The sequence below is a fragment of the Pseudorca crassidens genome, chromosome 19 (assembly GCF_039906515.1).
Source record: "Pseudorca crassidens isolate mPseCra1 chromosome 19, mPseCra1.hap1, whole genome shotgun sequence".
NCBI lineage: Eukaryota > Metazoa > Chordata > Mammalia > Artiodactyla > Delphinidae > Pseudorca > Pseudorca crassidens.
Window position 1 is genome coordinate 50,421,065 of NC_090314.1, and position 23,953 is coordinate 50,445,017.

Consider the following 23,953-nt stretch of genomic DNA (forward strand, 5'->3'; position numbering starts at 1 on the left):
ATCAGGGAAAAATAAATATGAGTTTTAGTAAGTTTAGTTTTGGTTGCCAGCAGAAAGTGTGCTCTAACAGAAGGTAGAAAAGGAGAGAAAAAGTTCTAAGCATGATAAAGCGCAGGTGAAGACATGGGGAAATAACCCACAAAACCTCTTTCATAGCCCAGAAAGTTACATACGTAAGGATTCTCTTTGTCATACTGCTGAGGGGAAAAGTGTTAAAAACAGAATAAGACACTACTCTTTTGGTAAAACACCCAAGGCACAAAATACTACTAATATGCTTACAAACAAAAACAAAACAAAACAAAAGGCCTGCAATGGTAATGATGAAAATCTACGAAGCAGAGTTCTTTGTCCTTCAAGCAAAAAAATCCCTAGGAACTTGGTACCTACCAGGGTGTTGTGGAGCCTCCTGCAATCCTGGGGGAAATGTGGAAATTAAGCCATTCTCTTCCCTTTCCCTGAGCTCATTATCCCCACCTTCCCAGACCCCTGCACAGGAGCCTGGGAAAGCCAGGTCAATCTTTCTAGTATCCTCACTCAGGTCCCTGGATGGGTCTGAGATACCCAAACAGAAATGACTGCTGAAGTGGTCCTGGTTTTTCTTAACAGTATTTAATTTGACCAGATAGATTAGAAAAATAAGATTACAGATCTAGAACTTGTGCTTATACCAAAAAGTATCAAAAGTGTTAAGTTAAAAAGGGAAGAGGGTAAGAAATAATTCACTAGACGTCTGTACAAATATTTTGATTGCCAAAATTATGCATACTCATTTAAAAAAACGCAACTATGACTGGGCATGACATTAACAGCAAGGCCCACTGAACTGTATTCAGCTTCTTTAATATAATATACTTCAAATTATCTGTAATTAACTGTAGTATTTATTATTATTTAATTAAAATTCATTAATGAATGATTTAATTAAAAATTTAAAAATTCATTAAAAATGGATTTTTTCATTGAATAAAAATTTCATTATTTAATTAAAATATGTTCACAGTTCATTATTTAATTAGAATTTTTTAAAAAATGAATCAACATAAAACTTTAGATGGCAAACTACTCATTTACTTGGAATAACAGTTATAATTGAAATCATGACATTAAAACTTATTTAACCCACCTGTCTTAGTTCCACTGTTGGGCCTCTTCCCACATCCAAAGCAACCTTAATAGGGGCTAAACAAGGGTGAAGTTTAAGCACCTAAAACAATTTAAAGAGAAGGGGTAAAAAGGACAGGCACTAATTAACATGAAGCTGTTTAAGCAGTTAAAATTTTCTGTGTGAAAATGGAAGCTAGCTGAGGTCATAAAAAATATCACACAATGATGTATCAACCATCTTTATTCAGCTGCTCATAGATTTCTCCATTCAGGCATTCTACAGAAATAAGTTCACTTGATATTCTCCCATTTTCTGACAAATCCATTTTCTCTCAGTTGAAATGCCCCTTTCTGGCATCACTGCCTTCCCTACCCAGCCTGAGCCATGTGGCTTATCACTTGGACTTTCTCTTGCCAAAACCCATCACTCTATGCATTCATTCAGCCATTCAACAAACATGTGAATGGCTACTTGGTACGAGAAATAATTCTAGGTGGTGGGGACAAAAATCCTGTCCCTCATAATGCAGAGAAGCAGATAACAAAATAGATAAGTAAATAATATATTTGAAGGTGGTTAAGCGTTGAAAAAAAAAGAAGATAGGAAGTGCTGGCAAGGGGTGGGCTGGTGGAGGGTTGTTTGCTATTTTAAATAAGGTGGTAAGAGGGAATTCCCTGGCGGTCCAGTGGTTAGGACTCCACGCTTCCACTGCAGGGGGCGAGGTCTCTGGTGAGGGAACTGAGATCCCACATGCCGCACGGTGCAGCCAAAAAAAAAAAAAAACTACAATGGGACCATTAAAAATAAATAAATAAATAAGGGGGTAAGAGAAAGTCTCCTTTCTGAGGTGACATGTGAGCAGACTTGAAAGGGGATGGAGGGACGAGACGTGGACTTGGAGGAAGAGCCCTCAGACAAAGGGGAGCATTAATGACAAGGCTCTTGAGCTGGGAGCACACACTGGGCATGTTCTAGAAACAACAATAGGTCTGTGCTGCTGGAGCAGACTGAGTAAGGTGGAGAGGAGTTGAAGGTCAAAAGGGATAATGCTTTGTAAAACATTTTAGGGGTTTTGGCTTTTCCTCTGAGTGAGAGGAGGAGCTTATTGGAGTGTTTAGAGCAGAGGAACAAAGTAACGCGTACCTTTTAAAAGGGCCACTCAGTGCAGGGAGGTGGGGATGATGGTGGCTTAGATCAGACTGCGAACAGGGGAGGTGCTAAGAAACCGTCAGATTCAGGATATATTTTGAAGACAGAATCAAAGAGGTTTTGCTGATGGTTTGGATGTGCAGTATGTAAGAGAAAGAAAAGAAAGGATCCCCCTTGTTTGTCTGCTACACACACCCTATAAATCCCAAACAATTCTATAAATGGCCACATCAGGCTAAACAAGCACTGCATAATAAATCACTAACTAGGCAGAGTGGTGCTACAAACTCATGGTGTCTAATCCCAGTTGAGCACTCAACACGTGAAAAATTTTGATTTTGGGGAAGCTCCCTTTCCCATTCAAGGGAAATATGAGTATTCTAAACTCTTGCCACTTAAACCCCTACTCCTCCACATTTTAAGCTAATAATCTTGCTTCCTAATTCCCCAAGAAAATAGAGGATATGAGTAAAACTTCCTTCAAGGGTTAACCAGCTCTAGTAGCCTATTTATATCTATACAATTGTTTCTTTCCACCCTGCTGTTTCAAAAAATAACTCCCTTTTCAAGACAAAACCCCCCAACTTGTGTTCTTGATTCTGTCTTGGTCCTTCCTGTTTCTTCTAAAATCTTGCTCCATTAGGTACTTCATTTCTCTCCTATTTCTTCAACCCCTCCTCTCTCTTGATTTTCAGCCCATAAAAATGCTCAAATTGCACATCCTAAAATAAGCCTTTCCCTTGACCCAGACCCATGTCTAGTTCCTGTGATCCAGTGATCAGCCACTTGGGGTCAGACCAGAAGCAGAGAGGTTAATACCACAAGTCTTGCTGGCCTGTTTTACTTACTCCTACTTAACACTCAGCTTCTGATACAAGCAGAAGCCATAAGTGAAAAGGCTCAGGGGCTAAGAATCAGAGACAGCTGTCCAGCTGCCCAAGTTCAAACAGAAACGCCTTTGGGATTACCCAAGAGGGATTCCTTCTTCTATTCTGTGAGAACCTGCTTATTATTCCTGTGGGCAGATTCTAAAAAAACCTGAAAAATAAATAACTTGCACTAAAAAAATTATTATTCAGAGTTTATATTAGAAACCAAGTACACTAACATAAAAAAAGGGAGAGAAATATTTTTAATTTCCCAAGTCTATCTCTGAAATATCAAAGCACCTTTCTATGAAGATCTTTCTTTCTTGTAAAGGAGTTCTCTGTTAGCTGGAAAGAATCGTAGAGATATGCCAGCATGCCTCGGTCTAGATCTCCATTTATGGATAAAACAGAAGGAACCACATTTTTCCGTCCATCTCTGCCCTTCACAGAAAAGAACAAAAATAAAGCATCATTTAGCAGAACTACCTCTTAAAATTACATTTTTCACTTACAGAATCAGAATACAAATTGATCAGTAAGTCTAGATAGACTGATGAAATTTTTAAAATTATCATTTGGCAACCCTCATAGTAATAATCAATTTGGGCAAGAATCATCAATGGATGTTGCAACCAGTAGGCCAGAATCTGGTGAGAAACAGGTTATTTACATAGCCAAAGTATCTGCCCACAAAAGGCTTATTAATTACTCATCAATTAATAAGTACAAAATACTTATCAACTTTACACTGGAGAAACCTGGAAGCATCATCTTAACCAAGCGATAAAAGTTAACATCACCAGTAACAAGCCAATATGATGCACTGAGAAGAGGGTAGCACCATTTCTGTGGCATTTCTTAGCAAAAATACATAAATCATGAGGAAACATGAAAGAAACTCAAACCAGGGGACATTCTACAAAGTAACCGGTCTGTACTCTTCAAAACTGTCAAGGTCATGAAAGACAAGGAAAAATAAAAGGAACTATTTGAAGGAAACTAAGGACACATGACAACTACATGAAATACAGGATCCTAGATTGGATCCTGGACCTATAAAGGGCAGATTAGAATAATTGGTTACATCTGAAGGGTTCTGTGGATTTGAGAATAACAGCAGATTACTGTTACTTTCCTGATCATAATGATTGCATTGTGGTTATACAGGTGAGTCCCTGTACTTGAGAAATGCATACTGAAGTATTAAGACGTCATGGGGCACCATGTCTACAGCTTATTCTCAAATGGTTCAGAAATGATCACAGTTAGAGAATCTGGGTAAAGGATACATAGGCGCGCAAGGTAAAACATACATGTAATTGAGCTACATTTTCAGGATACATGCGTAAAAGTTCATGATCTCCTAGATTCCACAGGGTTTCTATTGGCTCCTTTCCCCACGGAAAATTGTAGTAAAGTTTGTTTCCTTTTCGGCCCGCTTCATCCTGACAATCACTGCTGCTGAAGTTAGATGGACTCACAGCAAACTGGAAAAGAAAGTTTGTCTTATTAACTTATTAAAATAAATATTAAAAAGTAAAGTTGCCCCCAGCAACTGAATGAAACTGGTCAAGTCCCAAATAAAAAATTGTTAAGTTTAATTAAATATGAGTGAATATACTGTTACAAATAGTGTTTTTTAATCTGAAAGAATTACAGAGAAAAACTGTTGATGCTATCTAGCATTTCTGTGGTCAATTAATAAGAAGGGAAGGAACCATGAACTAAGTGGGATAAAGAAGAAAGTATCACATACTCACCATTCTCATCCTTCCTTATTTGTGATCATTCCATTTAGTTTACATGGGTGTTTGGAGATTTTGAGAGTTAGAGAAATAAGACAATGGCATGACAAAAATGCTTACTTCAACTCTTTTCTCTTAGGCTTACACTGAAACGTGACTGTAAATTACAGGACCATTTGACTAATATGGAGAGTTCATGGAGGTTGGAAGCAAAACTAACACAGTATTGTGAAGCAATTATACTCCAATAAAGATATTTTTTAAAAAAAAAAAGCTAAAGCTGTAAGAGTGGGCAAGGGTCCAACTCTACACCAATCAGGAATGCCAGGTGAGGGATTTGAACTTTACCTAGAATGTAAAGTCTTACCAAAAAAGTTTCTGAGCAAGACATCAATAGACGTCTTTACTAAAGTAACTTTGTTTTATGGAACAATGAAAATTATTACAAAGAGTTTTTATATGTAGTTGTTAATTTATTATAGCTGTCTCTTATAAATATAACATTGCTACATCAAAATAAATTTCATTTATTGTAGAGAAGTATTACCTCTGACACACTAAGACAATTTGCCTAATCATTATTAAATTAAGGGTAATTATTGTAGTACCTTTCTCCACCACAGGAGTCGATGACGTAACCAGAAATCAAGCCACTGGCTTGCAGTTCTTGCTGAAGTAAACCATACCAGTGAAGCTTCAGTCTTTTCACCGATTCTTTGGATATCAGAAATATCAGATAATCACTTATTTGAAAATCATATAATCTATCCCAAAGTGAAAGTGACTGTTTAAATACAAGGTCAAGTTATTTCCATTTTTTTGTGTACCTTTTAACACCATCAGGTGTCTGCTTAGTATCAGAAACAGGATGAAAACACACTCCAATCTGAGCAAGGCCAAAAGGTAGCCTCTTGTTTAGCAGATCCAGGTAATTAACATAATGCTCCAAGGCACCTGTCAAAAGATAAATCAATCACTATATAAACCTATTTTATAAACCCAAATAATTTTGGTCAATTTATAGACAAATTAATAATATAATGCTAACACAGCAGTAAGTACAGTAGCATGGAGCTACTAAGGCAGATCTTAATTGATTACCACTTAATTTTAGGTAGTTTCCCCCAACTTTTTAGTATGAAGATTTTCAAATCTACAAGAAAGTTGAAAGAACAGTACAATAAACATCTGTAAACCCTTAACCTAGATTCACCAATTGTCAACATTCTGCCACATTTATTTTCTATTTCTTGTTCACCCCAAAACATTTTAGCATGTACCTCCTAAAATTAAAAATATTCACTGTATACCACTATTACACCATTAAATTAATCATAATATCATAATTTCACCTAACTTATGGTCAATATTCTATTTTCTCGAATTGTCACCCCAAAAGCCATTTACTGCTGCTCTCTTTCTCCCTAATTAAGGTTAACTCACTGCATTTTATTAGGTCTCTTAAATCACTCTGAAACTAGAATATTTCCCCTGACTTCTCCCTCTCTAACTTTGCTTTTAATGATATCAATTTTTAATTTGAGAACAGGCCAGTCATAGATTATCTCACATTAGATTTGTCTGAATTTTTCCTTATTTAATTTGGGTTAATCATTTTTAGCAGGAATAAATACTACATAGTTGATGTATATGTGCTGTTGCATCCTAACAGGAGTAACACAGTATCAAATAATCCCACTTTTAATGAAACCAGATTTGATTACCAAGTTAAGGTAGTGAATATCCTTTCCCCAACATTATCCTGCTCCCCAACAATCTTCCACCCAATATTTTATTTTATTTATTTTTTAACAAAGGGGCAATCGTTTTCTTTTAATTAATTAATTTTTGGCTGCGTTGGGTCTTCGTTGCTGCATGCGGGCTTTCTCTAGTCGTGGCGAGAGGGGGTTGCTCTTGTTGCGGTGCGCGGGCTTCTCATTGCAGTGGCTTCTCTTGTTGCAGAGCATGGGCTCTAGGCGCACGGGCTTCAGTAGTTGTGGCTCATGGGCTTAGTCGCTCTGTGGCATGTGGGATCTTCCCGGACCACGGCTCGAACCCGTGTCCCCTGCATTGGCAGGCGGATTCTTAACCGCTGCACCACCTGGGAAGTCCCACACCCGATATTTTAGAATCTGTTGATGAACCCCTGCTTGAATTATTATTATACCGAGGATTACAAAATCATAAAAAGGTGATTTTTCTATCCTACCTTTCCTTCTACATTTATTGCATAGCTCCTACAAAGACAAACTCTTTCCAACTACTCTTTCTACCAGCAGCCTCAATTACTTAATTTTTTGTTTAACACTGTGGATTAGATTTTTAATTTTATTTAATGTGTTCTGATCCCATTACCATCAATATTTATTTTAATGTTCAATTTGTCCCAAACTTAGCCAGTGGGAGTCTCCTTCAAGCCAGCATCTATGTCCTTTTAACATAAACCCACTAGTCTTCTAGTAATTCTTTGCTTTCTAGCACCATAAACTGTGCCAAAGTCACTTTGTACTGCCCTGCCCCATACCTGGAATGAGCCATTTCTCCAAGCACTGGTTCCTTTAGAAACCAAATTCTGGGTACTAGGTGTGTTCATTGCTATTGTCATCGCTTCTAGGCCCCTTCAATGAAGAAAGTTAGGAAATTTGTATTTTTAAAAAATCATGAATTCACACTGATAGTCAATTCAAATGTAACATTATAAAGTTTATCCTTGCCTTGTTGTACATCTTTTCTCTTTCAGTGAAAATCTTGGTTCCTAATAAATCTATCCATTGGTCTATTTGCTTTATCCTATATGTGAAACAGCTTCAGAATTATAATCCCAACATTTCTACTTACAATAAATCAATACAATAAAGTTCAAGATTTCTTTGCAGTTCTTTATGCACTTAGATTATATCCCACTGAATGATAACACTGTGTTCAAAAGTTACTTGATTTGAGATTTCCACTTCTGGTAATAGTAGACAAGCTTGTTGATAACAAGAAAAACTGGTCAAGAAACTGAAAAAAAGAATCTGTTTAAAGACACAGGAGAGCTGTCAAGGCAGTAAGGACTTGAGGGTCCAAGATTTGGAGAGAATGTAAGAACAGAGGTGAACCCAACATTTAGTGCTGCTTTTCCAATCTGAAGTAGGAGAACTAAGAAGCTGAAATGCTGAGCAGAGCTTCCTGACATTGTATGGGGCTAGGAAGCCCCAAAATTGTAGTTCGAGGCTCTTAAGGAGGAGGGGCTCTGGAAAACACCCCAGCCTTTCACTACGTACACTCAAAGGGCTACACTCTAGGAGCAGAGGTGAAGCAAAAAGACTGAAATCCAGCCTCAATACACTTAATCCCGGATTGTATTAAGAAGATATGCCCTAGCTGCCTGCCAAAAGCAAAAGTAAACCCTCCCAGGTAGAAGAAAACAATGCCACCCAGAGCCTCAATTTATCTCTACAATTAACACACAAAGTACCTAGAAAATCGAAAGTCCAAATGACCAAAAGCCCAGAGTAAGACAGATAACAGAAACCGACATATCTGAGTTATCAGATATAGACTTTTAAGTGTAATTAATGTGTTCAAGAAAGCTGATAACAAGATGCTGGGGGGTGAGTCTAACATATGTGTAATTAATCACAGAAGGACAGAAGAAAGAATGGGGCAGTAACAATATTTGGAGAAAAAATGGCTGAGAAATTTTAAAAACCGTTCATAAGTAGAGGCTACCACAATAGCTCAAACATGAAATAAAGAGGGTAAGGGCACTGGGCATGGAAAGAAATGGCAAACTGGTACTCAGAAGCTAAAAACACTAGACAACCAAAAATTTGGCAAGTAAGTGGATTTAAGTTTCTAAAGGCAAGAAAATGTCTGGCACATCAATAAATGCTTTGATGAATCTAAGAGAGCTATGTTTCATTTTCTAATAGGGAAGAAAAGATTTATTTGTTTTGGGACATGGTAATGAGCAGTGATTTAACTTCCCCAAAGTAAAATCATCATAGAATAATTAAAGTAGCACAAATCAAAATTGTCACATTTACCCACCACTTTAAGTTTGCTTTATTTTATTAAGGAAATCTTTAAAACTTTACAATATAGGTATCAATTTTCAGAGAACCATGGACACTGGTTATTTTAAATTACTTCCTAGTACCACTTAATAAAAAATGGTAAGGATAGCATTTTGCAAAGATGAGATGCTGTGGCAGCAAGTCTGTCCTGTAAAAATTCTAAATTTTTTTTTCCAGAATCTCTGCTATCATGATCTATTTGACTTTGAAGGCATATTGTGCCCTACAAATTTCTGTGTATTCACTCAAGAATCGCTTATAAAACTTGATTAGTCCTATTATTCTGCCAATTCAAAAATTACCTTAAGGGCTCTTCAAACAACAGATTGTGTAGATCAGTTTTCGGTAAGAAAAACTGGGGGAGGGCATTTTCTTGTTGCTCTAAAAAAACAAGCTCTCGATTAGCCTATAGTGTGTAAAAAAAAGAAAACTATGGAAGTATTTATAAATATTTCAGTAACAATGAACCAATGATTCAAACACACGATTTAATTTAGGTCCTAATTCTAGGGCCGCTCAATAAACTCCAAAATTCTAGGGTTGCCTTGTGAAACTGAGAGCTTTATTAGAGCCTTGGGCCGGATTCTTTTTTTTTGCGGTACGCGGGCCTCTCACCGCTGCGGCCTCTCCCATTGCGGAGCACAGGCCCCGGACGCGCAGGCTCAGCGGCCATGGCTCACGGACCCAGCCGCTCCGCGGCATGTGGGATCCTCCCAGACCGGGGCACGAACCCGTGTCCCCTGCATCGGCAGGCGGACTCTCAACCACTGCGCCACCAGGGAAGCCCCGGGGCGGATTCTTTAAGGAACAATAACGATCCCATGAACCAGTTTTCTCCAAGGCAGCAACACTGTCAACAAACCCAACTGCTTCAAGAAGACTGAGAACCAGATAATTTCCTTTCCATGTGAATACAGGGCCAGCTGCAATCTGGGAAATCGAGCGAGTCTGCCTTTCCACCCCGACACCTATTTTGAAGCATGAAATCGTGAAGCATACCGTGAAGAAGGTTCTCCCGTAGTTTCCCAGAAGTTTTCAGTAAGTTCTCAAGAAATGCTCCTAGCTGTTCCTTACTCAGCTCTTTGTCTTGCAAGATTTCGCGTAGCGTTTCTGCAGAAACTAACCTGAAGGCACTGTCCCCGGGCAGCGAAGGGCCTGGTTCATGGTAGAGGGCGTCTACCGGGAAGACCTGCTCCCTGAACACCACCACCGCGGACCACCATTCCGCCGCCAGGTTCTTCCGCAACTCTATACCCAAGGGGCCAAGGCCGGGGTGGCACCCGCTCAGAAGAGAATCTCGACTAAGCTGTCGCTTGGTGCCACTGAGGAAACGCCTTTTCTGACAGATCTCAACCAGCACCTCGCTCTCCTCGCCGCCAGACTCGGGGCCTTCTCTCAGCTCGCTCACCGGGGGCAGATCCCCGTGCGACCTCAAGGGCCCTACAAAGGAGCCGCTCCCTTCCGTCAACTGCCTCCCATCTACTCGACTAAACCCAGACAGCAGGCACCTGCAGACTTTCTGGCCGGCCCTGACGGCTGCACCACAGCGCATCGCCCTCAGGAATTAAAAGTGCACAGTCTCCTATGAAAGGCTAACATATGTGTAATATGGGTCCCGAAAACCCGCCACAACCGGGAGTAGGGGGCCACCTGCGCAGGCGCGACGGAAGTGAGCGTGCGCGCGGCCAATCCCACCAACGGAAGTACGTCACTGCGTTCCGGCCGCTGCCGCCACCGCCGCATGCCTATCCCACTCGCCAAGGCGAAGTTATTAGGCTTCCTGTCTCTTACATCCGTCACGTCCGGCTCTACTTGTTCTTTTTGTCTTCAACACCGATAAAGATCATTCCCATCTACTTTTCACTATCCCGCTGTTGCCACTATTGAGTCAGCTTTACCTTCCCTTTTTTTTTTTCGCAAATGAGACAGACTATTTCGGTGGCCTTCCCTGGTGACGCAGTGGTTGAGAGTCCGCCTGCCGACGCAGGGGACACGGGTTCGTGCCCCGGTCCGGGAAGATCCCGCATGCCGCGGAGCGGCTGGGCCCGTGAGCCATGGCCGCTGAGCCTGCGCGTCCGGAGCCTGTGCTCCGCAACGGGAGAGGCCACAACAGTGAGAAGCCCGCGTACCGCAAAAAAAAAAGTAAAACTACTTCGGTATTCTACAAACTACCATTTAAGTACACCTTCTCAGCCTTAAGGGTTCACAAAAATAAATCTTGGTTCCCCTCTTTACAATTGTACTCCTTAATGGTAGTTTAGAGACCCACGCCTTGCGTTCATCTCTAGTAAAATGCTGTCCTGCCTGCCCTCTCCTGGGAGTGCCCGTTGAGGTTGTGACGGGGAAGGAGTATAGTCCCTTTACATATTGGTGTTAAAAGGGATGCCCTGGGCCAGCAGCACCTGCATCACCTGGAAACGTTGCTTAAAAAACAAGCTGCTGAAAAGGGCCCAGCAATATTTAAACTCTCCAGGTTAACGTGGAAGCACACTGACAACGAACCACCCGTGTACAGAGTTGTTCTACCAGAGTACCCTTCTAAAAGGCCCTTCAAAAATAACTTGAGAAAACCTGCTTAAAACGGAGATCCAGGACTACGGAGCAGACTTCTGGCTTTACAGCTCCATTTTAACAGTTGGAAGAGACAGTTTATGTAAAGGGTAGCAGCTTAGCAATGAACAGAATATAGGAAGTTAAAATTCATCACATTTAAGGTGGTGTTGGACACATTCAAAAAATCATTCCATACAGAACATGTGAAAATTTGTTTAAAAAAAGATGCTAGTAAAACGGTATTGCTGGAAAGCAACTATATTAACTGCGAAGCTGGGTAACATTTATGTGTGTTTTCCACACCCCGGAAACACACGAGAGGCCTAAACGCAAATAAATAAAAGAGAGAACGGGGAGAAAAATCACATTTATTAGTTAAGACAACCACAGGCTGGACACAACACACATGCTAAAAAGTGGACTGTCTTTTAAAACTTACTTCAAAAGGTAAAGAGTTAAATATTTTCCACAGCCCCACAATCATTTAAGTGTTTACAAAATAAAAGGCCCATGTTAGACACTGAACAGAAAATGTAATAAATACTCCAACCTACCCCAAAAGCTTCTTGTAAGTTAAAAGTCATAATGAATTTGACTAATCATGCTATTGAAAACTGTTCAATTACTAGAGCCTGAACCAGTTTTCAATGTATTAGTCCTAAAAATACCACTCGTTATCCTGCCCCAGGAAAATTCTAGTTCAGTCTTACATTTTAGACATAAGGCATTAACACCAATTAAAGCCTCACTTTAATAATCAGTATTTAAATGCAGTCTCATAAAGACCTTTTCTCTTCTTGCAAAAAACACACACCAGAGCTGCTGGGAAGACATTCAGGTCTTACTTCTAGCCATCACTGAAAGGAAGTATTAAGGTTGGTGAGCCAAAGTTAAACCTAAAGCTACCCACTGGATCTTTTTAGCAATAAACCCACGTTGACCCTAACAGAAGGACCTATATCATAGTCTCCGTGCTTTTGGTAACATGGCTTTCCTCTAGGTTAACCGTTAATTTCGAGGATTTTCCTAATGTTCATTTGAACATAAATACACCTTACATTTTGAGTTCCCTGAATTACTAGACATTCATGACTCCCAGTGTGACTACAGTTAAGAGTCCCAGGAAGCCTGTGAAACGAGCCTCTCTCTATACTACCTACACTAACACTGAAAACAAATTCAAACTTAGCTCTTGGCCAACCATCTTTTTAAGGGTGTAGTCTTTTCAGCTTCGTTCAGTATTTCAGTTAATTCATAACATGGCCAGGAGCACAAATATAATCTCTTCAAAAATAAGTTATTTGGAGAGTTCTCTAATTATAAATTTTGCAAAAGGAACAAAAGTCATCTGTGTTCTCACACTAAGCAGTCTGAGGGTGGGGCTATAGTTATTTCCTGTATGTTTTAGTATCTCATTTCACCACTCTGCTAAGAAACTATTAAATGACTCACCTGATGTTGAGAAGTAGAGAGCTTTTATGCAATCTAGCCTAGAATTGTTAATCAACCTAAATCAGTCGCATTTTAATCCTTAAAATAGGAATAGATCACAGGAAGAAGGGCCTTCTGATCTTCCCACTTCCCAAAACAAAACTATAGAAAGGAGCACTCAATTTAAGTTTTTATGATTAAAAAAAGACCATCTAAGCCAAGTTTTACATGACATTATATATGTAAAATAAAGTACCATTTCCACTTAATTCAGTCTTCAAATATTTTTTATTGGAAGGCCATGCATTGCCTTCATTTATTTTATTTCAAATCACTGTACATTTACTTTTGTGAAAACACTGCCTGCATTTTCTAGTACAAAAAAAACCTAAAAATTGTTTCAGGAATGTAGAGAAATATCCAACTTAAATAGCGAAAAAGTGCACCATAATTACTGCTGCACTGCAGTCATTTCTGCATTTCCCATGTTTCTTAAATAACTATCTTGTCTGATAACACACGATATAAAGAGCAATTATGAAAAACAGACATTTACATATACTTCTAAAGTCTTATTGAGAATATCCTGTTGGCATTGGATAACCAATCATAGGCGCAGCTGCAGTAGCAGGATATGCATATGCCTGTTGGTTCATACCATTGTGCATATTTGCAACATTACTTCCATATTGCTGAGTGCTATCATAACCATTCTGGTAAGTCCCTGTTGGATTACCAGTCCTAAAACTGGTCTGTATACCAGCAGACACAAAATTACTTCCAAAGCTCCCATTGGTGTAATTTGCAGCACTGTAAACACCATTTTGAGTTTTTGCCCCAAAATCTCTCTTAAGCAGACTAGAATAACCTCGGTCATAATTTTCCCTGTCTCTAAATGTATTAAATCCACCCCTTTTGCCCGCAGAGTATCTGTCCCGACGGTCATCCTTCATGCCTCCTCTACCCCTGGAACGACCTGTCAAGAAAAAAATTGCAGACTTGATTATTTCCATGGCATAAATCATTACTAACAAAAGAATTAGGTCTATCCGTTAAGTATTTTTTCAACTCCATTCTTCACTGAAGATTTTACTCACCCGCCAATACCATTTAAAACTGACTTGTAGGCAATTAGGTGACCCCAAACCACCGACATTTCTTATCAAAGGTTGGTCTTACCTGAACCTCTGTCTTCGACCAACTGAAGCAATTTGGGATTAATTGCTTGATTAGCTTCACGAAGCACAGAGATAAGGTCGCTCACTTGCTTTATGTTATTAGGTGTAAAGAAAGTGTATGCTGTGCCTGTTTTGGTACTGCGAGCAGTTCTTCCAATTCGATGAATATAATCCTCTGAGGAGTTAGGGTAGTCATAATTGATGACAAATTTCACATCTTCCACATCTGTAAGGTGTTGCAGTGTGGCAAAATAGCAATGTACGGAGTTTTGCACACCACAACAGCCAGACCAAAAATAAAAAGTTAGACAATTGTATTCCCAAGAAGGTATGGGCTGCAAAAAATACAGTTAAAATGGTTATCCATTCCCTGTAGGAATACCATTGAGGTTGGGTGGGAGGGGGGGGGAGGGGGGAGAAAAAAAGAAAAAGCACACGTCATCCTTATGCCTCATTACCCACCCAATGATGGAGCCTGTCAAAAGGACGTGTGTATTCCCTAACACATTCCCAAATTAACAATCCCCTTACAGATCATCAAGTGACATCTGAATGCTTCTGCGCAGTAGGGCCACTATTAAAGGTTCACAGCAACCTCCTCATGTGCTCTCGTTTTGAGGACCTTTCAACAAAAATATACACGGTCCTTTGCATTACACACTTATCAGAAGTTCAAAATTCTGGCCACACTGCTTGTCTTGCCAAGACCTTACAACCGCAGCTGCAAGAAAAACATACCTGTCCCCCAAAAGTTGTTTTTATGCACTGTGTCTCGTCTAGGCAAGCGCTTCCAAGAAGCCAGGATTCACTTGAGAATGTGTCTCTCTCTGGCAGGTCTCGACATGACGACTACTGTGCAGGTGAGGGAGGAACTTTCAAAGCACTGCTTTCTTTTCCCACTAAGTGTGAGAAGTTGCTCCTGCTCTAGATTTTATGTGCCAGTACTCACCAATTTGTAAAAGGCTTAGTACCTTTTAAAGCTGCTCTCTCCATTTCAAACTTGAACAAAAATTTCATTGAACATTGAAGTTTGGAAATATTTCTTCGACATTTCAGCAAACTCACTGAAACTCAAAGACCCACAGATCACAATAAACAGTTTGAAACAATGCTGTACCATGGCAATCATGCAAAGCATGGGACAGAATAAATACCACGGCAGTGAACTGTGAGGATAACTTCCATTTTTTTCCCCCGGAGAGAACAGTTTACGGGGCAGAGGTGGTATGTTCTGCCTTTTGAAGATTACTGGCACACTTTCAGCTTTTCACCTCTCTAATCGACTGGAAGCAGCCAGCCGATCACTAGTCCTCCATCCCCCTCGAGTCCTCCGATTGTCATGCCTAGGCCTTGCCACAAAGACTGCACCTTTATATGAAAAAAACTTAGAAAAAATGCAGAGGTTAAAGAAAGCAATAAACTTTCTTTAAAAAAATTATATGGAGATCTTCTGAGAAACCAAGCCATGAATTCGAGTTTGTACTAACCTAGCCCTCTGGAGGCCACATCTGTAGCAATCAGAATAGGAGCCTTTCCATGTTTGAATTCTGGAAAAAACAACAAAAAAAAGGCACATATATAATTACTGACGTGAATGGAAATTGTAGGGTTTTTTTTGGGGTGGGGGGACTTCACTTGAAATACTTACCATTTAGAACCCAGTCACGTTCCTGTTGACTCTTGTCGCCATGGATACCCATGGCAGGCCACCTAAATTAAAGGAAAGTTACCTTAGTAGTCTCACTTAAAACCTCATAGATTTTAATCAAGTGATAAACCATTTTTGGTCACAGACCCTTTTAATTTTGCCTGAAATAATGTATATACAGTCTTACCTATACTACCAGATTTTTCCTACCTTTGAAACGCAAATCTACCACTGATTAAAGTTTGCCCTTCCCCTACACTCAGCTCTAATAAATATCTGCTTCAATGGAAGGAGTCCACATACCCATCTCTCCTCATTTTTCTAGTGAGTTCATCACATCTTCTTTTGGTTTCAACGAAAACAATGGTTTTATTCTCCTTCTCACTCATGATCTCTTCCATTAAACGAATAAGCCTTGAAGGAAACAAAAAATTGTGAATTCTAAAAGAAGTCCACAGTTATGATGAGCAAAACACTAACTTTAATCTACATGCCTACAAATTAAAAAGAAAACACCTGCTTAACCTTTCAAATAGTTCTACCTTAGATCCTTAAATACACCACACAAGTCTTTTTACTATAAGAGCGCTATAGTAAAACGGTGATAGCCAACGAGTACCTGAATGAAGGAAGCAAAACAGTTTTCAGAGTGACTGACAGACTAATTTCAAGTTAACATTCAGATTCCACCCAACTGAAAGTCACTTTTAAGAGAACATTTGAAACAATATAGTCAAACTTACTTTTCATCTTTTTCTACGTCATGACACACATCCACAATCTGAAGAATGTTGTGATTTGCACTCAGTTCTAGTGCACCAATGTTTATATGAATATAGTCTTTCAAGAAATCTTCAGCAAGCTGTCTTACTTCTTTTGGCCAAGTAGCACTCCACATTAGGGTTTGCCTATCAGGCTAAAGATTTTTGGATTTAAAAAAAGCATTGTATTCTAAGAATGGATTTAGAGCTAAATTTGAAGAGAACACATTTGAAGGGCACTTACTCTTATCTGATCCACAATCTTCCTTATTTGGGGTTCGAATCCCATGTCAAGCATTCTATCTGCTTCATCAAGGACAAGGTAAGTGGTTCTTCTTAAATTGGTTTTCCCACATTCTAAAAAGTCAATCAGTCTTCCAGGTGTTGCAATACAGATTTCCACACCTTCAATTAAACACACAAATGCAACCATGACATTTAAAACTTTCACCACCACCAGTGACAAATAAAAACCTTGTTACATACCTCTCTCCAAATCACGTATCTGTGGTCCCTTGGGAGCACCACCATAAATACAAGTGGACTTCAAGCGACATGCTCTACAGTATTCAGCAGCTACTTGCTGTACCTGTTGGGCCAGTTCCCGAGTTGGTGCCAGCACCAAGCACTATGAAAGAAAAAGTGGACACCTTTAGCAGAGTCCTGGATTCTAGTTTTAGAGTGACAACTTACTAGTGTTACACACTGGCAGATGACTTACTCTGTCAATACCCAAAGCAACTTTGTCTCTAGGTTAATTGGATAAGATCACTAATATCTCTATATAAAACCAGCACAAATTGACTTTTGCTATACGTTCCACAAATTTCTACACTTCTAACCAAAAACTGATAGAATATATATGTAAACTTACAATAGGCCCATCACCTCTCTCTAGAAATGGCTGATGATTGATGTGGACAATGGCAGGCAGCAAATACTGTTCAGGGAAAAAGCAAACAACAGAAGTTATATTCAAATACTTCTAGTTTCTTTTAATTCCCAACCAATTTTCTCTAGCACATGTCACATAACTCAAAAGTTCTCCCAAACTTACAGACAACGTCTTCCCAGATCCAGTTTGTGCTACCCCAACCATATCCAATCCACTTAGAGCAACTGGCCATCCCTGAGCTTGAATAGCTGTGGGTTCAGTAAAGTTCTGCCTTGCAATCACATCCATGACGTTTGCTGTAATTATTGACAGCAATTAAAAATCAGTAATGCCAAGAAAAAAAGAATTAAAAAGAAAAACAAAGTGAGGAAAACTAGCACTTACCAGGGAAGTTTGCTTCATAAAAATTCAGGACTGGCTTTGGACAGTTGTGACCTCTGACTGTAATTTCCTTGCTTCTTCTGTATGTCTCTACCTCTTGCTACAAAACAAATCATAATAATCCAGTGAAGTCTCATAACTCCCACTAAATAAAAATAAGGCCCTGATTTATAATTATCTACTTTAAGTTGACCTTCAAAAATTTGGATCCATACAGAAAACTGCATGTAGTACAAGAACCACCTATTATGTTACACTCAACTCTTCCACGTAAAAGTCAACGTCCCATATCTCCAAAAGTGAGTAACACCTCTTCCCCAACTACTTACTTGGAAAACATGAGTTTCCCAAAATTTGTGAGAAATTTCTAGTCAGATTTTGATTCACTGAAAAGTTAATGAGTTATAGCCTGAAGAAGCCACATGAAATTACTCACTGCTGTACGCCTAGCCAAATCAGGGTGTTCCTGATAAAAATTCTTCTCAAATTTGGGCAGCTCATCAAGATTCCACTTCTTTTTAACCAGTTTCTCCCCAGGGTTTCCAAACTTCTTTCCAGATAAGGGCCCTGCCCTACTTCCTCCAAATCGAGGGGCACCAAACCTAAAATTAAAAAAAAAAAGTTACATTTTCAAACACATACAGACTTACTTACCATCCGTGAGCATATGCTAAAGATCAATAAAAGATTGGAGATGGAAGACCCAGTTGTCCTTAGCGATTGGTCATTCTTTCAAAAGCCACAATAAGCACCGCATCTCCCTCATTTCGCGTTTTGCGAAGTCCACACCACTGAAGCCAAATCAACAGCCCGGGATTTACCAGGTCGGAAACTGGCTGCCCGAACACTAGTTCCGATTACAAGGATAGACAACAGCTGGTGGCTACTAATCTTTTCCACAAGACTAAAAATTAAATGTCTAAGAACGACAAGAAAGAAGAAAGCAGCTTAATAATGACGCTATTTACCAGCCATCCTCAAGCAACAGAGCTTCGGTTTTAATGGATAACGGAACAACACAGGCAATGAAAGCAGAACAAGGAAGGTGGTCTCGGAAACAGTCACGCAAGCCAATCGAGTTGGGGGGATCCCGCAGAAGGACTCCCGACCGAGAAAGCGAAATTATATAACGCAAAGAAAAAGAGGAGGAGGAGCTGGAGACTACCGGGGGAGGAGTCCCGACCCGGGCGGAGTCGGCCGGGCGGCGTTCCCGCTGGGGCGGCGCTTCCCCCTTTGTCTCGCATTTCTCTCTGCGCCACATTTTCTCGACGCTGCCATTTTGAGCTCCTCCGCCGGGCGGGGTAACAAAGGCGCCGCCGCCATGTCCGCCGCCGGCATTTTCTACCCACGGCTCAGCCACATGGCCGACTCCCGAGATACCTCCTGCCCTCGCCGCATTAACGGCTTCGGAGGCGGCCCCCTCGGCACCCACAGAATCCCCGAGGCCCCTAAAACTCCTCCCGAAAGGTTGCACCTAAGAGCGGCGACTTTACCTCGAAGCACTGCGCTTTCCTTCCCTAAAAATACGATCCTCGAAATTCTCCCAACAGCTGCTAAATCATCGAGGCCGCGATGCCCCCCTCCCACACAAAAGGCGTTCTTGAAAATCATTAACAGGAAACTCCCAGTTTTGGACAAATATCAAAATGGCGCAAACCTTCTTCAATGAAGAAGGCCCAAGGATAGGCTGAAGAAGGCGAGTTTCCACCGCCACCCCGCCCCCCGCAACCCTCATCGGCCTCCCATCCCCCACCCGCCGGGCCTGACAGGTCGGTTCCCACACTCACCCTCGATCCCGGCCGCGGTCTCGGTCACTCGAATAACCCGACATGGCGTCAATGGTTGCGGTTGGCGGGAAGCGAAGCGGAGAGAATCGAGCGCGGCAAGTCGCTGGAGGAGGCGACAGCAAAGCCTTGCGGGGGCGGCAGAGGCGGACGGACGGCGATGACAAGACCCGGTGCTACCGACAAAAGACCGGTGGAAATGAATGAGGTGCCGGCGGCGTCCCGGCAGCCGGTTTTATAGCCTGGACCGCCTCCTCCGCCGCAGAGTATGCTGGGAGCCGCTCTATGACCTAATCACTCCGCCCCTGCGCAGAGGCCGCAACGCCAGCCGGCGTTCCGGAATCCGCCATGTTATCGCCCCTCCCCCCGCGGCCCCTCCCTCAGCGTCGCCCGTTTTTCGCCCCTTACAAGGGTGGACCCACCCGGCCACCCACCACTGGGATGCCTCAGCTTGCACTCTTTTGACTTCACCTTTTTCTCGTCTTTCACACTTCAAGGAAGCTACCGCGCCCTTTTCCCGGTACAGCCCAAACAATAAAATGGCCAGGCCAGGCTAACCCACTCTGTCCACTTGGAGATGTTTACGTCTCCAGAGAGCCTTCACGCCCATAACCAACCAAGGCGGTAAGGCGGAGCCTGACTTTGTCACGTGGCTGCCCCCTCCCACCGGGTGAGCGGGCCGCACTACTTCCCCAGTTGGCTTTGGCGGAGGAGTACAAGACGGAATAGCTCACCGGAAGTGCTGTGCTAATGGCCCCGGGAGATCGGCCTGGACTGCTGGGTGACCTGGGCTGTCAAACCTACCCACCAGAGAACCTCTTAGCGGGAACTGGCCGGTGGAGAATAGTTTCTAGAGCCCGCAAACCGCCGCCTCGGCACGTGCTGCGAAAGGAAGTGCTCCCTTGGTGACCAATCAGCAGCGAGAAGCCGTTTTAACGTCCCTCCCTCTTCCACCCCTCCTTCGCGGCACTTTCGTTAGATTCTCCCTTCTGTCACAACGGGGTTTGCGCCGTGAGGCCCTCATAGGACACCGTCCTGCGCGCGCCCGGCTGGGAGTCCGGCGGCGACCTGCCTCCGCGACATGGCTGGCTCAGAGGCTGGTGAGTCTCGGCCTTGAGCCCCGGTTGTGTGTGGACTGAAGCCGTACAGTCGAAGTCCCCGAACGCCCCTGCCCATCTTATCTTGAGGCCTCGGGCAGGTCTGGGCTGCCGGTGGGGTTCGTGACAGACACCCCGTCGTAGTCGGCGGGTTTTCGGGATAGGGTCTGTCAGCCCCGCTCCCCGGCTCCTTTGAAGCGGTCGAGCCTGATTTAGGGGCGGGGGGAGAGAAGGGCCCTGCGGCGAGGTCCGCAGCACGCCCGCATCCTGGCTGCAAAACGGGCTGTTAGAAAGCCATCCCCGGACAGCTATTTCTCTGGGGAATGTGCCCTCTGCTCTTGCATTGTGGGGACTGAGTCCATATCTGCATCTGCTTTGAACTTTTGAGGACTGGCACTGTAAATATCTGTTGATGCTCCTCCCAAAGTAGAATAGTGGTGGACTTTTCTCTTCAGTGCTTTCTAGAGTTAACCGGCTTTATCCAGCGCCGCTTTTGTAAAGCGAATTGATTTGGTTGTCTAGGACGCTTTCATTCTTTTCTCCAAGACGACGTTCAAACCAGTTGTCATTCTTTGGTCAGCTGTGAGTAATGGGCATGGTGAGAGGGAGATAATGTGCCTTGAAGTCACTCTTACACATACACACATTTATTTCTAGACATACTGAAGATGACGCATACAGAAAAGAATTTCCCCCTTACTCGCCAGTTATTTGAGGGAATAAGTGTTTTAAGCTTGCTAAATTACCTTTGGTCGAGAAACCCTTGAAATAATTTTGCTAATCCCAACAATAAAGGGGTGATACACAGGAAACTTCGACAGTATTGGTAATGTGCTAGCTCTGGATTTAGAGACGTTTTTATGTATTTCTCAAATTTTCTTTCATATACATCAAATATAATTAAAAATAGAACAGATGCAGTAATGTTGGTGTCATTACTCCAGTTATTAACAGCCTAAGTTAATCCCCACCTGTTTGGCATCAGAGACGCTCCACCTTGAACAAGATAATTGGGTAGAAACATGACTAATGCTGTGGGGAATTTGAAGCAATAGCCATTAATTAGTTTCTAGTAACCTCATTATTATTCACAATCTGTCTTATATAAAACATAATATTCCTGTTTATTTGTAAATGTGTTTTAAATAAAAAGACCTACGTATGGCTTGTAAAATGGGGATTATGGTAAGTAACTTAAGATTTTAGATTGCAACAGTGAAAATTGGATTTGCATCATAGTTTTGACTACATTGAAATTATTGGAAGTCATCTCAAGAAATTAAATACATCTTTTCAAAAATCATGACTAGGAGGGTCTTTGAAGTTCTCTAACAAATTCCTTATTTTCTATAGAATTCAGTGTCTTTTTGTGGCGAGGGGGGTTTAAATGAACGTATATGATTTTTTCTAGTACTAGTTAAGGCTGATCTTTTCCCTTCCTTTCCCAACAGAGTGGGTAACCATTGCCAATAATCTTCTTTTGCAATGTCATATACACCTGAGGATTCGAGAACTAGAAGACTGTGATGCTAATGTTTTTATTGCTCTTTATCAGTCTATTTTGGGAGAAAAGGTACCAGGTAAGAGTACTTAAAAGTGGGAGTAATAGTGTCTGTATATTAGACCATAAGTTTCTAGGGTTTTCTAGTTAGATCCTATAGTATATATATAAATTCTTGAGTTTTCTCTTTGCGTACATCTTATTTCTATCTAAATAATAGCATTCATTGCCTTAATGAATACCTTAGGAGACCCACCTGTAATAACTGCCTTGGTCATCAACTATTTAATCATTCATAATGCCCTGTGAAAGTCACACCTTTTCTGTAAATGTACCTTCATAGTTCTAAAATCGAGTGGAATTTGGAAACTTGTTGAATCCTGGTATTTAACCAATGTTACGGATAAGAATTGTTGTTTGCACTTTGTTCCTGGTTAAATATCTCAGAGTTCTTATCCATAGATTGCTCTGCTGCCTCTGTATCTTTATCTAGTTTATAACCATTAAGCACTAAAGTTCTGTGAAGTCTCTCTTCCCTCCATTACCATGAGTCAGTGCCCTCATTGCTTTCTGGAATAATGGCATGGCCTCCAGCTGGTATCTTTGATACTAGTCTCAACTCTCTTTAGGGTTCAGAGGCAGGTAGTTATTAGACCAGTCTTTTAGAATACTTTTTTCATCCTTCCCCAAGACATTCATCTTCCTCAGTACCAGAGGAGAAACTCCAAATTTAAGTTGTTAAAATCTTTCTGCATTATGCTGATCTTACAAACCTTTATACCAGTAATTCCCAATAGGCTGCTTTAACAAGACATACACAGACCTCTCCTTCACACCTGCCTATGGCTATAGGTTAAAGTGTCCCTTGTATTTTCTCCCTTTTTAGAGTATTAGCATCTCCTTGAATTCAGGGACCTTTTTAGCTTTCTTTAACACGGTGCTTATTATAAAGCATGTTTATATATATGTTGATTGAATAAATATTCAGCCATATTCAATCAAATATTCAGCCACTAAAGATTCTGCTTTGTGGAATTCAGGCTCTGTTTATCTGTATGTTATAGCTTGCTCTGTTTGGGCAGAGCTCAGAGGCCTGGTCAGAGACAGGTAGATGAAAACTTGGACTCTCATAGATGCAAAATTATGTAGTTTTTTTCCCACAGACCTCATAGCTATTCCCAGGAGTCAAGAGGATGAAGCTCACAATGTACAAGCAGTAATTGATTCATTGGCTTTGGATTATCTGCAGGTCAGCTTGTCTCACATAACAGGTTGGTATATACTTAACCATCAGATAATTTTGCGTTTTACTAAAATCATTTGTTTTGTAGCATTCTAGATATTGTTTAACCAAATGAGTAAGCTTGTAAAATAGACCAAACAGCAAGACTGAGCCAAGACAATTCACTGGTATAGTTAAGACAACCATCCTTACGAGCTTTTCCAGGAGTCATACACTGAGTTTGGGATAGGTCTAAGATACAAGAATCCTAGCTGGTAGTTTGAGGTGTGTTTTGTTGTTGTTACTTTAAAGCTCTCAGTCTGCTTGTTTGTAGTTGCTAAGAATTAGAAACACCTAAATGTCCATTAATAGGGACAGGTTAAATAAATTATTGTAGCTCCATATAGGGAACTACTCTGCAGCTGTGAAAGATGATTGATGATGCTCTGTATACAACGTTCCATATTAGTGGAATGATCTCTAATATATACTGTATGAGGAAAATGTGTTGTGGTTATAATGCTAATGTGCAGAGTATGCTACTGTTTGTAAAAACAAAGGTGGGGAGAA

General features: G+C 41.1%; 3 protein-coding genes across 14 annotated transcripts in view; 1 reads left to right on the forward strand and 2 right to left on the reverse strand.

Annotated features, from left to right (window-relative positions):
* The window catches only part of POLG2 (DNA polymerase gamma 2, accessory subunit), a 34,945-nt gene extending 24,060 nt beyond the window's left edge, over positions 1-10,885 (reverse strand). For 2 of the 4 annotated variants that reach the window (XM_067715032.1, XM_067715030.1), the window contains exons 1-6: positions 9,932-10,883; positions 5,699-5,825; positions 5,480-5,585; positions 4,440-4,613; positions 3,427-3,567; positions 1,127-1,207 (exon numbers count right to left, since the gene is read on the reverse strand). In XM_067715032.1, coding sequence (XP_067571133.1) covers positions 1,127-1,207; positions 3,427-3,567; positions 4,440-4,613; positions 5,480-5,585; positions 5,699-5,825; positions 9,932-10,484 — 1,182 coding nt within the window. In that variant the 5' untranslated portion in view covers positions 10,485-10,883. The other 2 variants (XM_067715033.1, XM_067715034.1) reach the window with 2 other exon arrangements.
* A 2,300-nt stretch (positions 10,886-13,185) lies between these two features.
* Positions 13,186-20,163, reverse strand: DDX5 (DEAD-box helicase 5). Of its 4 annotated transcripts, XM_067715026.1 has the most exons (14): positions 20,035-20,163; positions 19,567-19,739; positions 18,216-18,381; positions 17,783-17,879; positions 17,561-17,694; positions 17,378-17,443; positions 16,990-17,131; positions 16,748-16,908; positions 16,486-16,658; positions 16,046-16,156; positions 15,743-15,804; positions 15,582-15,641; positions 14,096-14,320; positions 13,186-13,892 (listed from the first exon to the last, which is right to left on the reverse strand). In XM_067715026.1, exons 2-14 carry the CDS (start codon positions 19,608-19,610, stop codon positions 13,489-13,491), a joined length of 1,845 nt encoding a protein of 614 aa, XP_067571127.1. In that variant the 5' UTR covers positions 19,611-19,739; positions 20,035-20,163; the 3' UTR covers positions 13,186-13,488. The 4 variants fall into 4 exon arrangements, with proteins under 4 accessions (XP_067571127.1, XP_067571126.1, XP_067571128.1 ...); XM_067715025.1 differs by lacking the exon at positions 20,035-20,163 and having other exon boundaries at positions 19,567-19,792; XM_067715027.1 differs by lacking the exons at positions 19,567-19,739; positions 20,035-20,163 and adding an exon at positions 18,748-19,247.
* A 60-nt stretch (positions 20,164-20,223) lies between these two features.
* The window catches only part of CEP95 (centrosomal protein 95), a 59,080-nt gene continuing 55,350 nt past the window's right edge, over positions 20,224-23,953 (forward strand). For 3 of the 6 annotated variants that reach the window (XM_067715013.1, XM_067715014.1, XM_067715015.1), the window contains exons 1-3: positions 20,225-20,663; positions 22,112-22,240; positions 23,325-23,432. In XM_067715013.1, the coding sequence (XP_067571114.1) occupies positions 20,645-20,663; positions 22,112-22,240; positions 23,325-23,432 (256 nt within the window). In that variant the 5' untranslated portion in view covers positions 20,225-20,644. Of the gene's footprint in view, positions 20,664-22,111; positions 22,241-23,324; positions 23,433-23,953 lie in introns of those variants that run through there. The other 3 variants (XM_067715018.1, XM_067715017.1, XM_067715016.1) reach the window with 2 other exon arrangements.

Excerpts from the sequence above, each read along its gene's own strand:
- DDX5 (XM_067715027.1), bottom strand. The coding sequence starts at position 19,040 with ATGTGGCGCAGAGAGAAATGCGAGACAAAGGGGGAAGCGCCGCCCCAG. Across the intron at positions 16,157-16,485 it reads GACGTAGAAAAAGATGAAAA|GCTTATTCGTTTAATGGAAG; the intron begins GTAAGTTTGACT and ends GTTTCCTTCAAG. Across the intron at positions 14,321-15,581 it reads TGTGGCCTCCAGAGGGCTAG|ATGTGGAAGATGTGAAATTT; the intron begins GTTAGTACAAAC and ends AACACCTTACAG.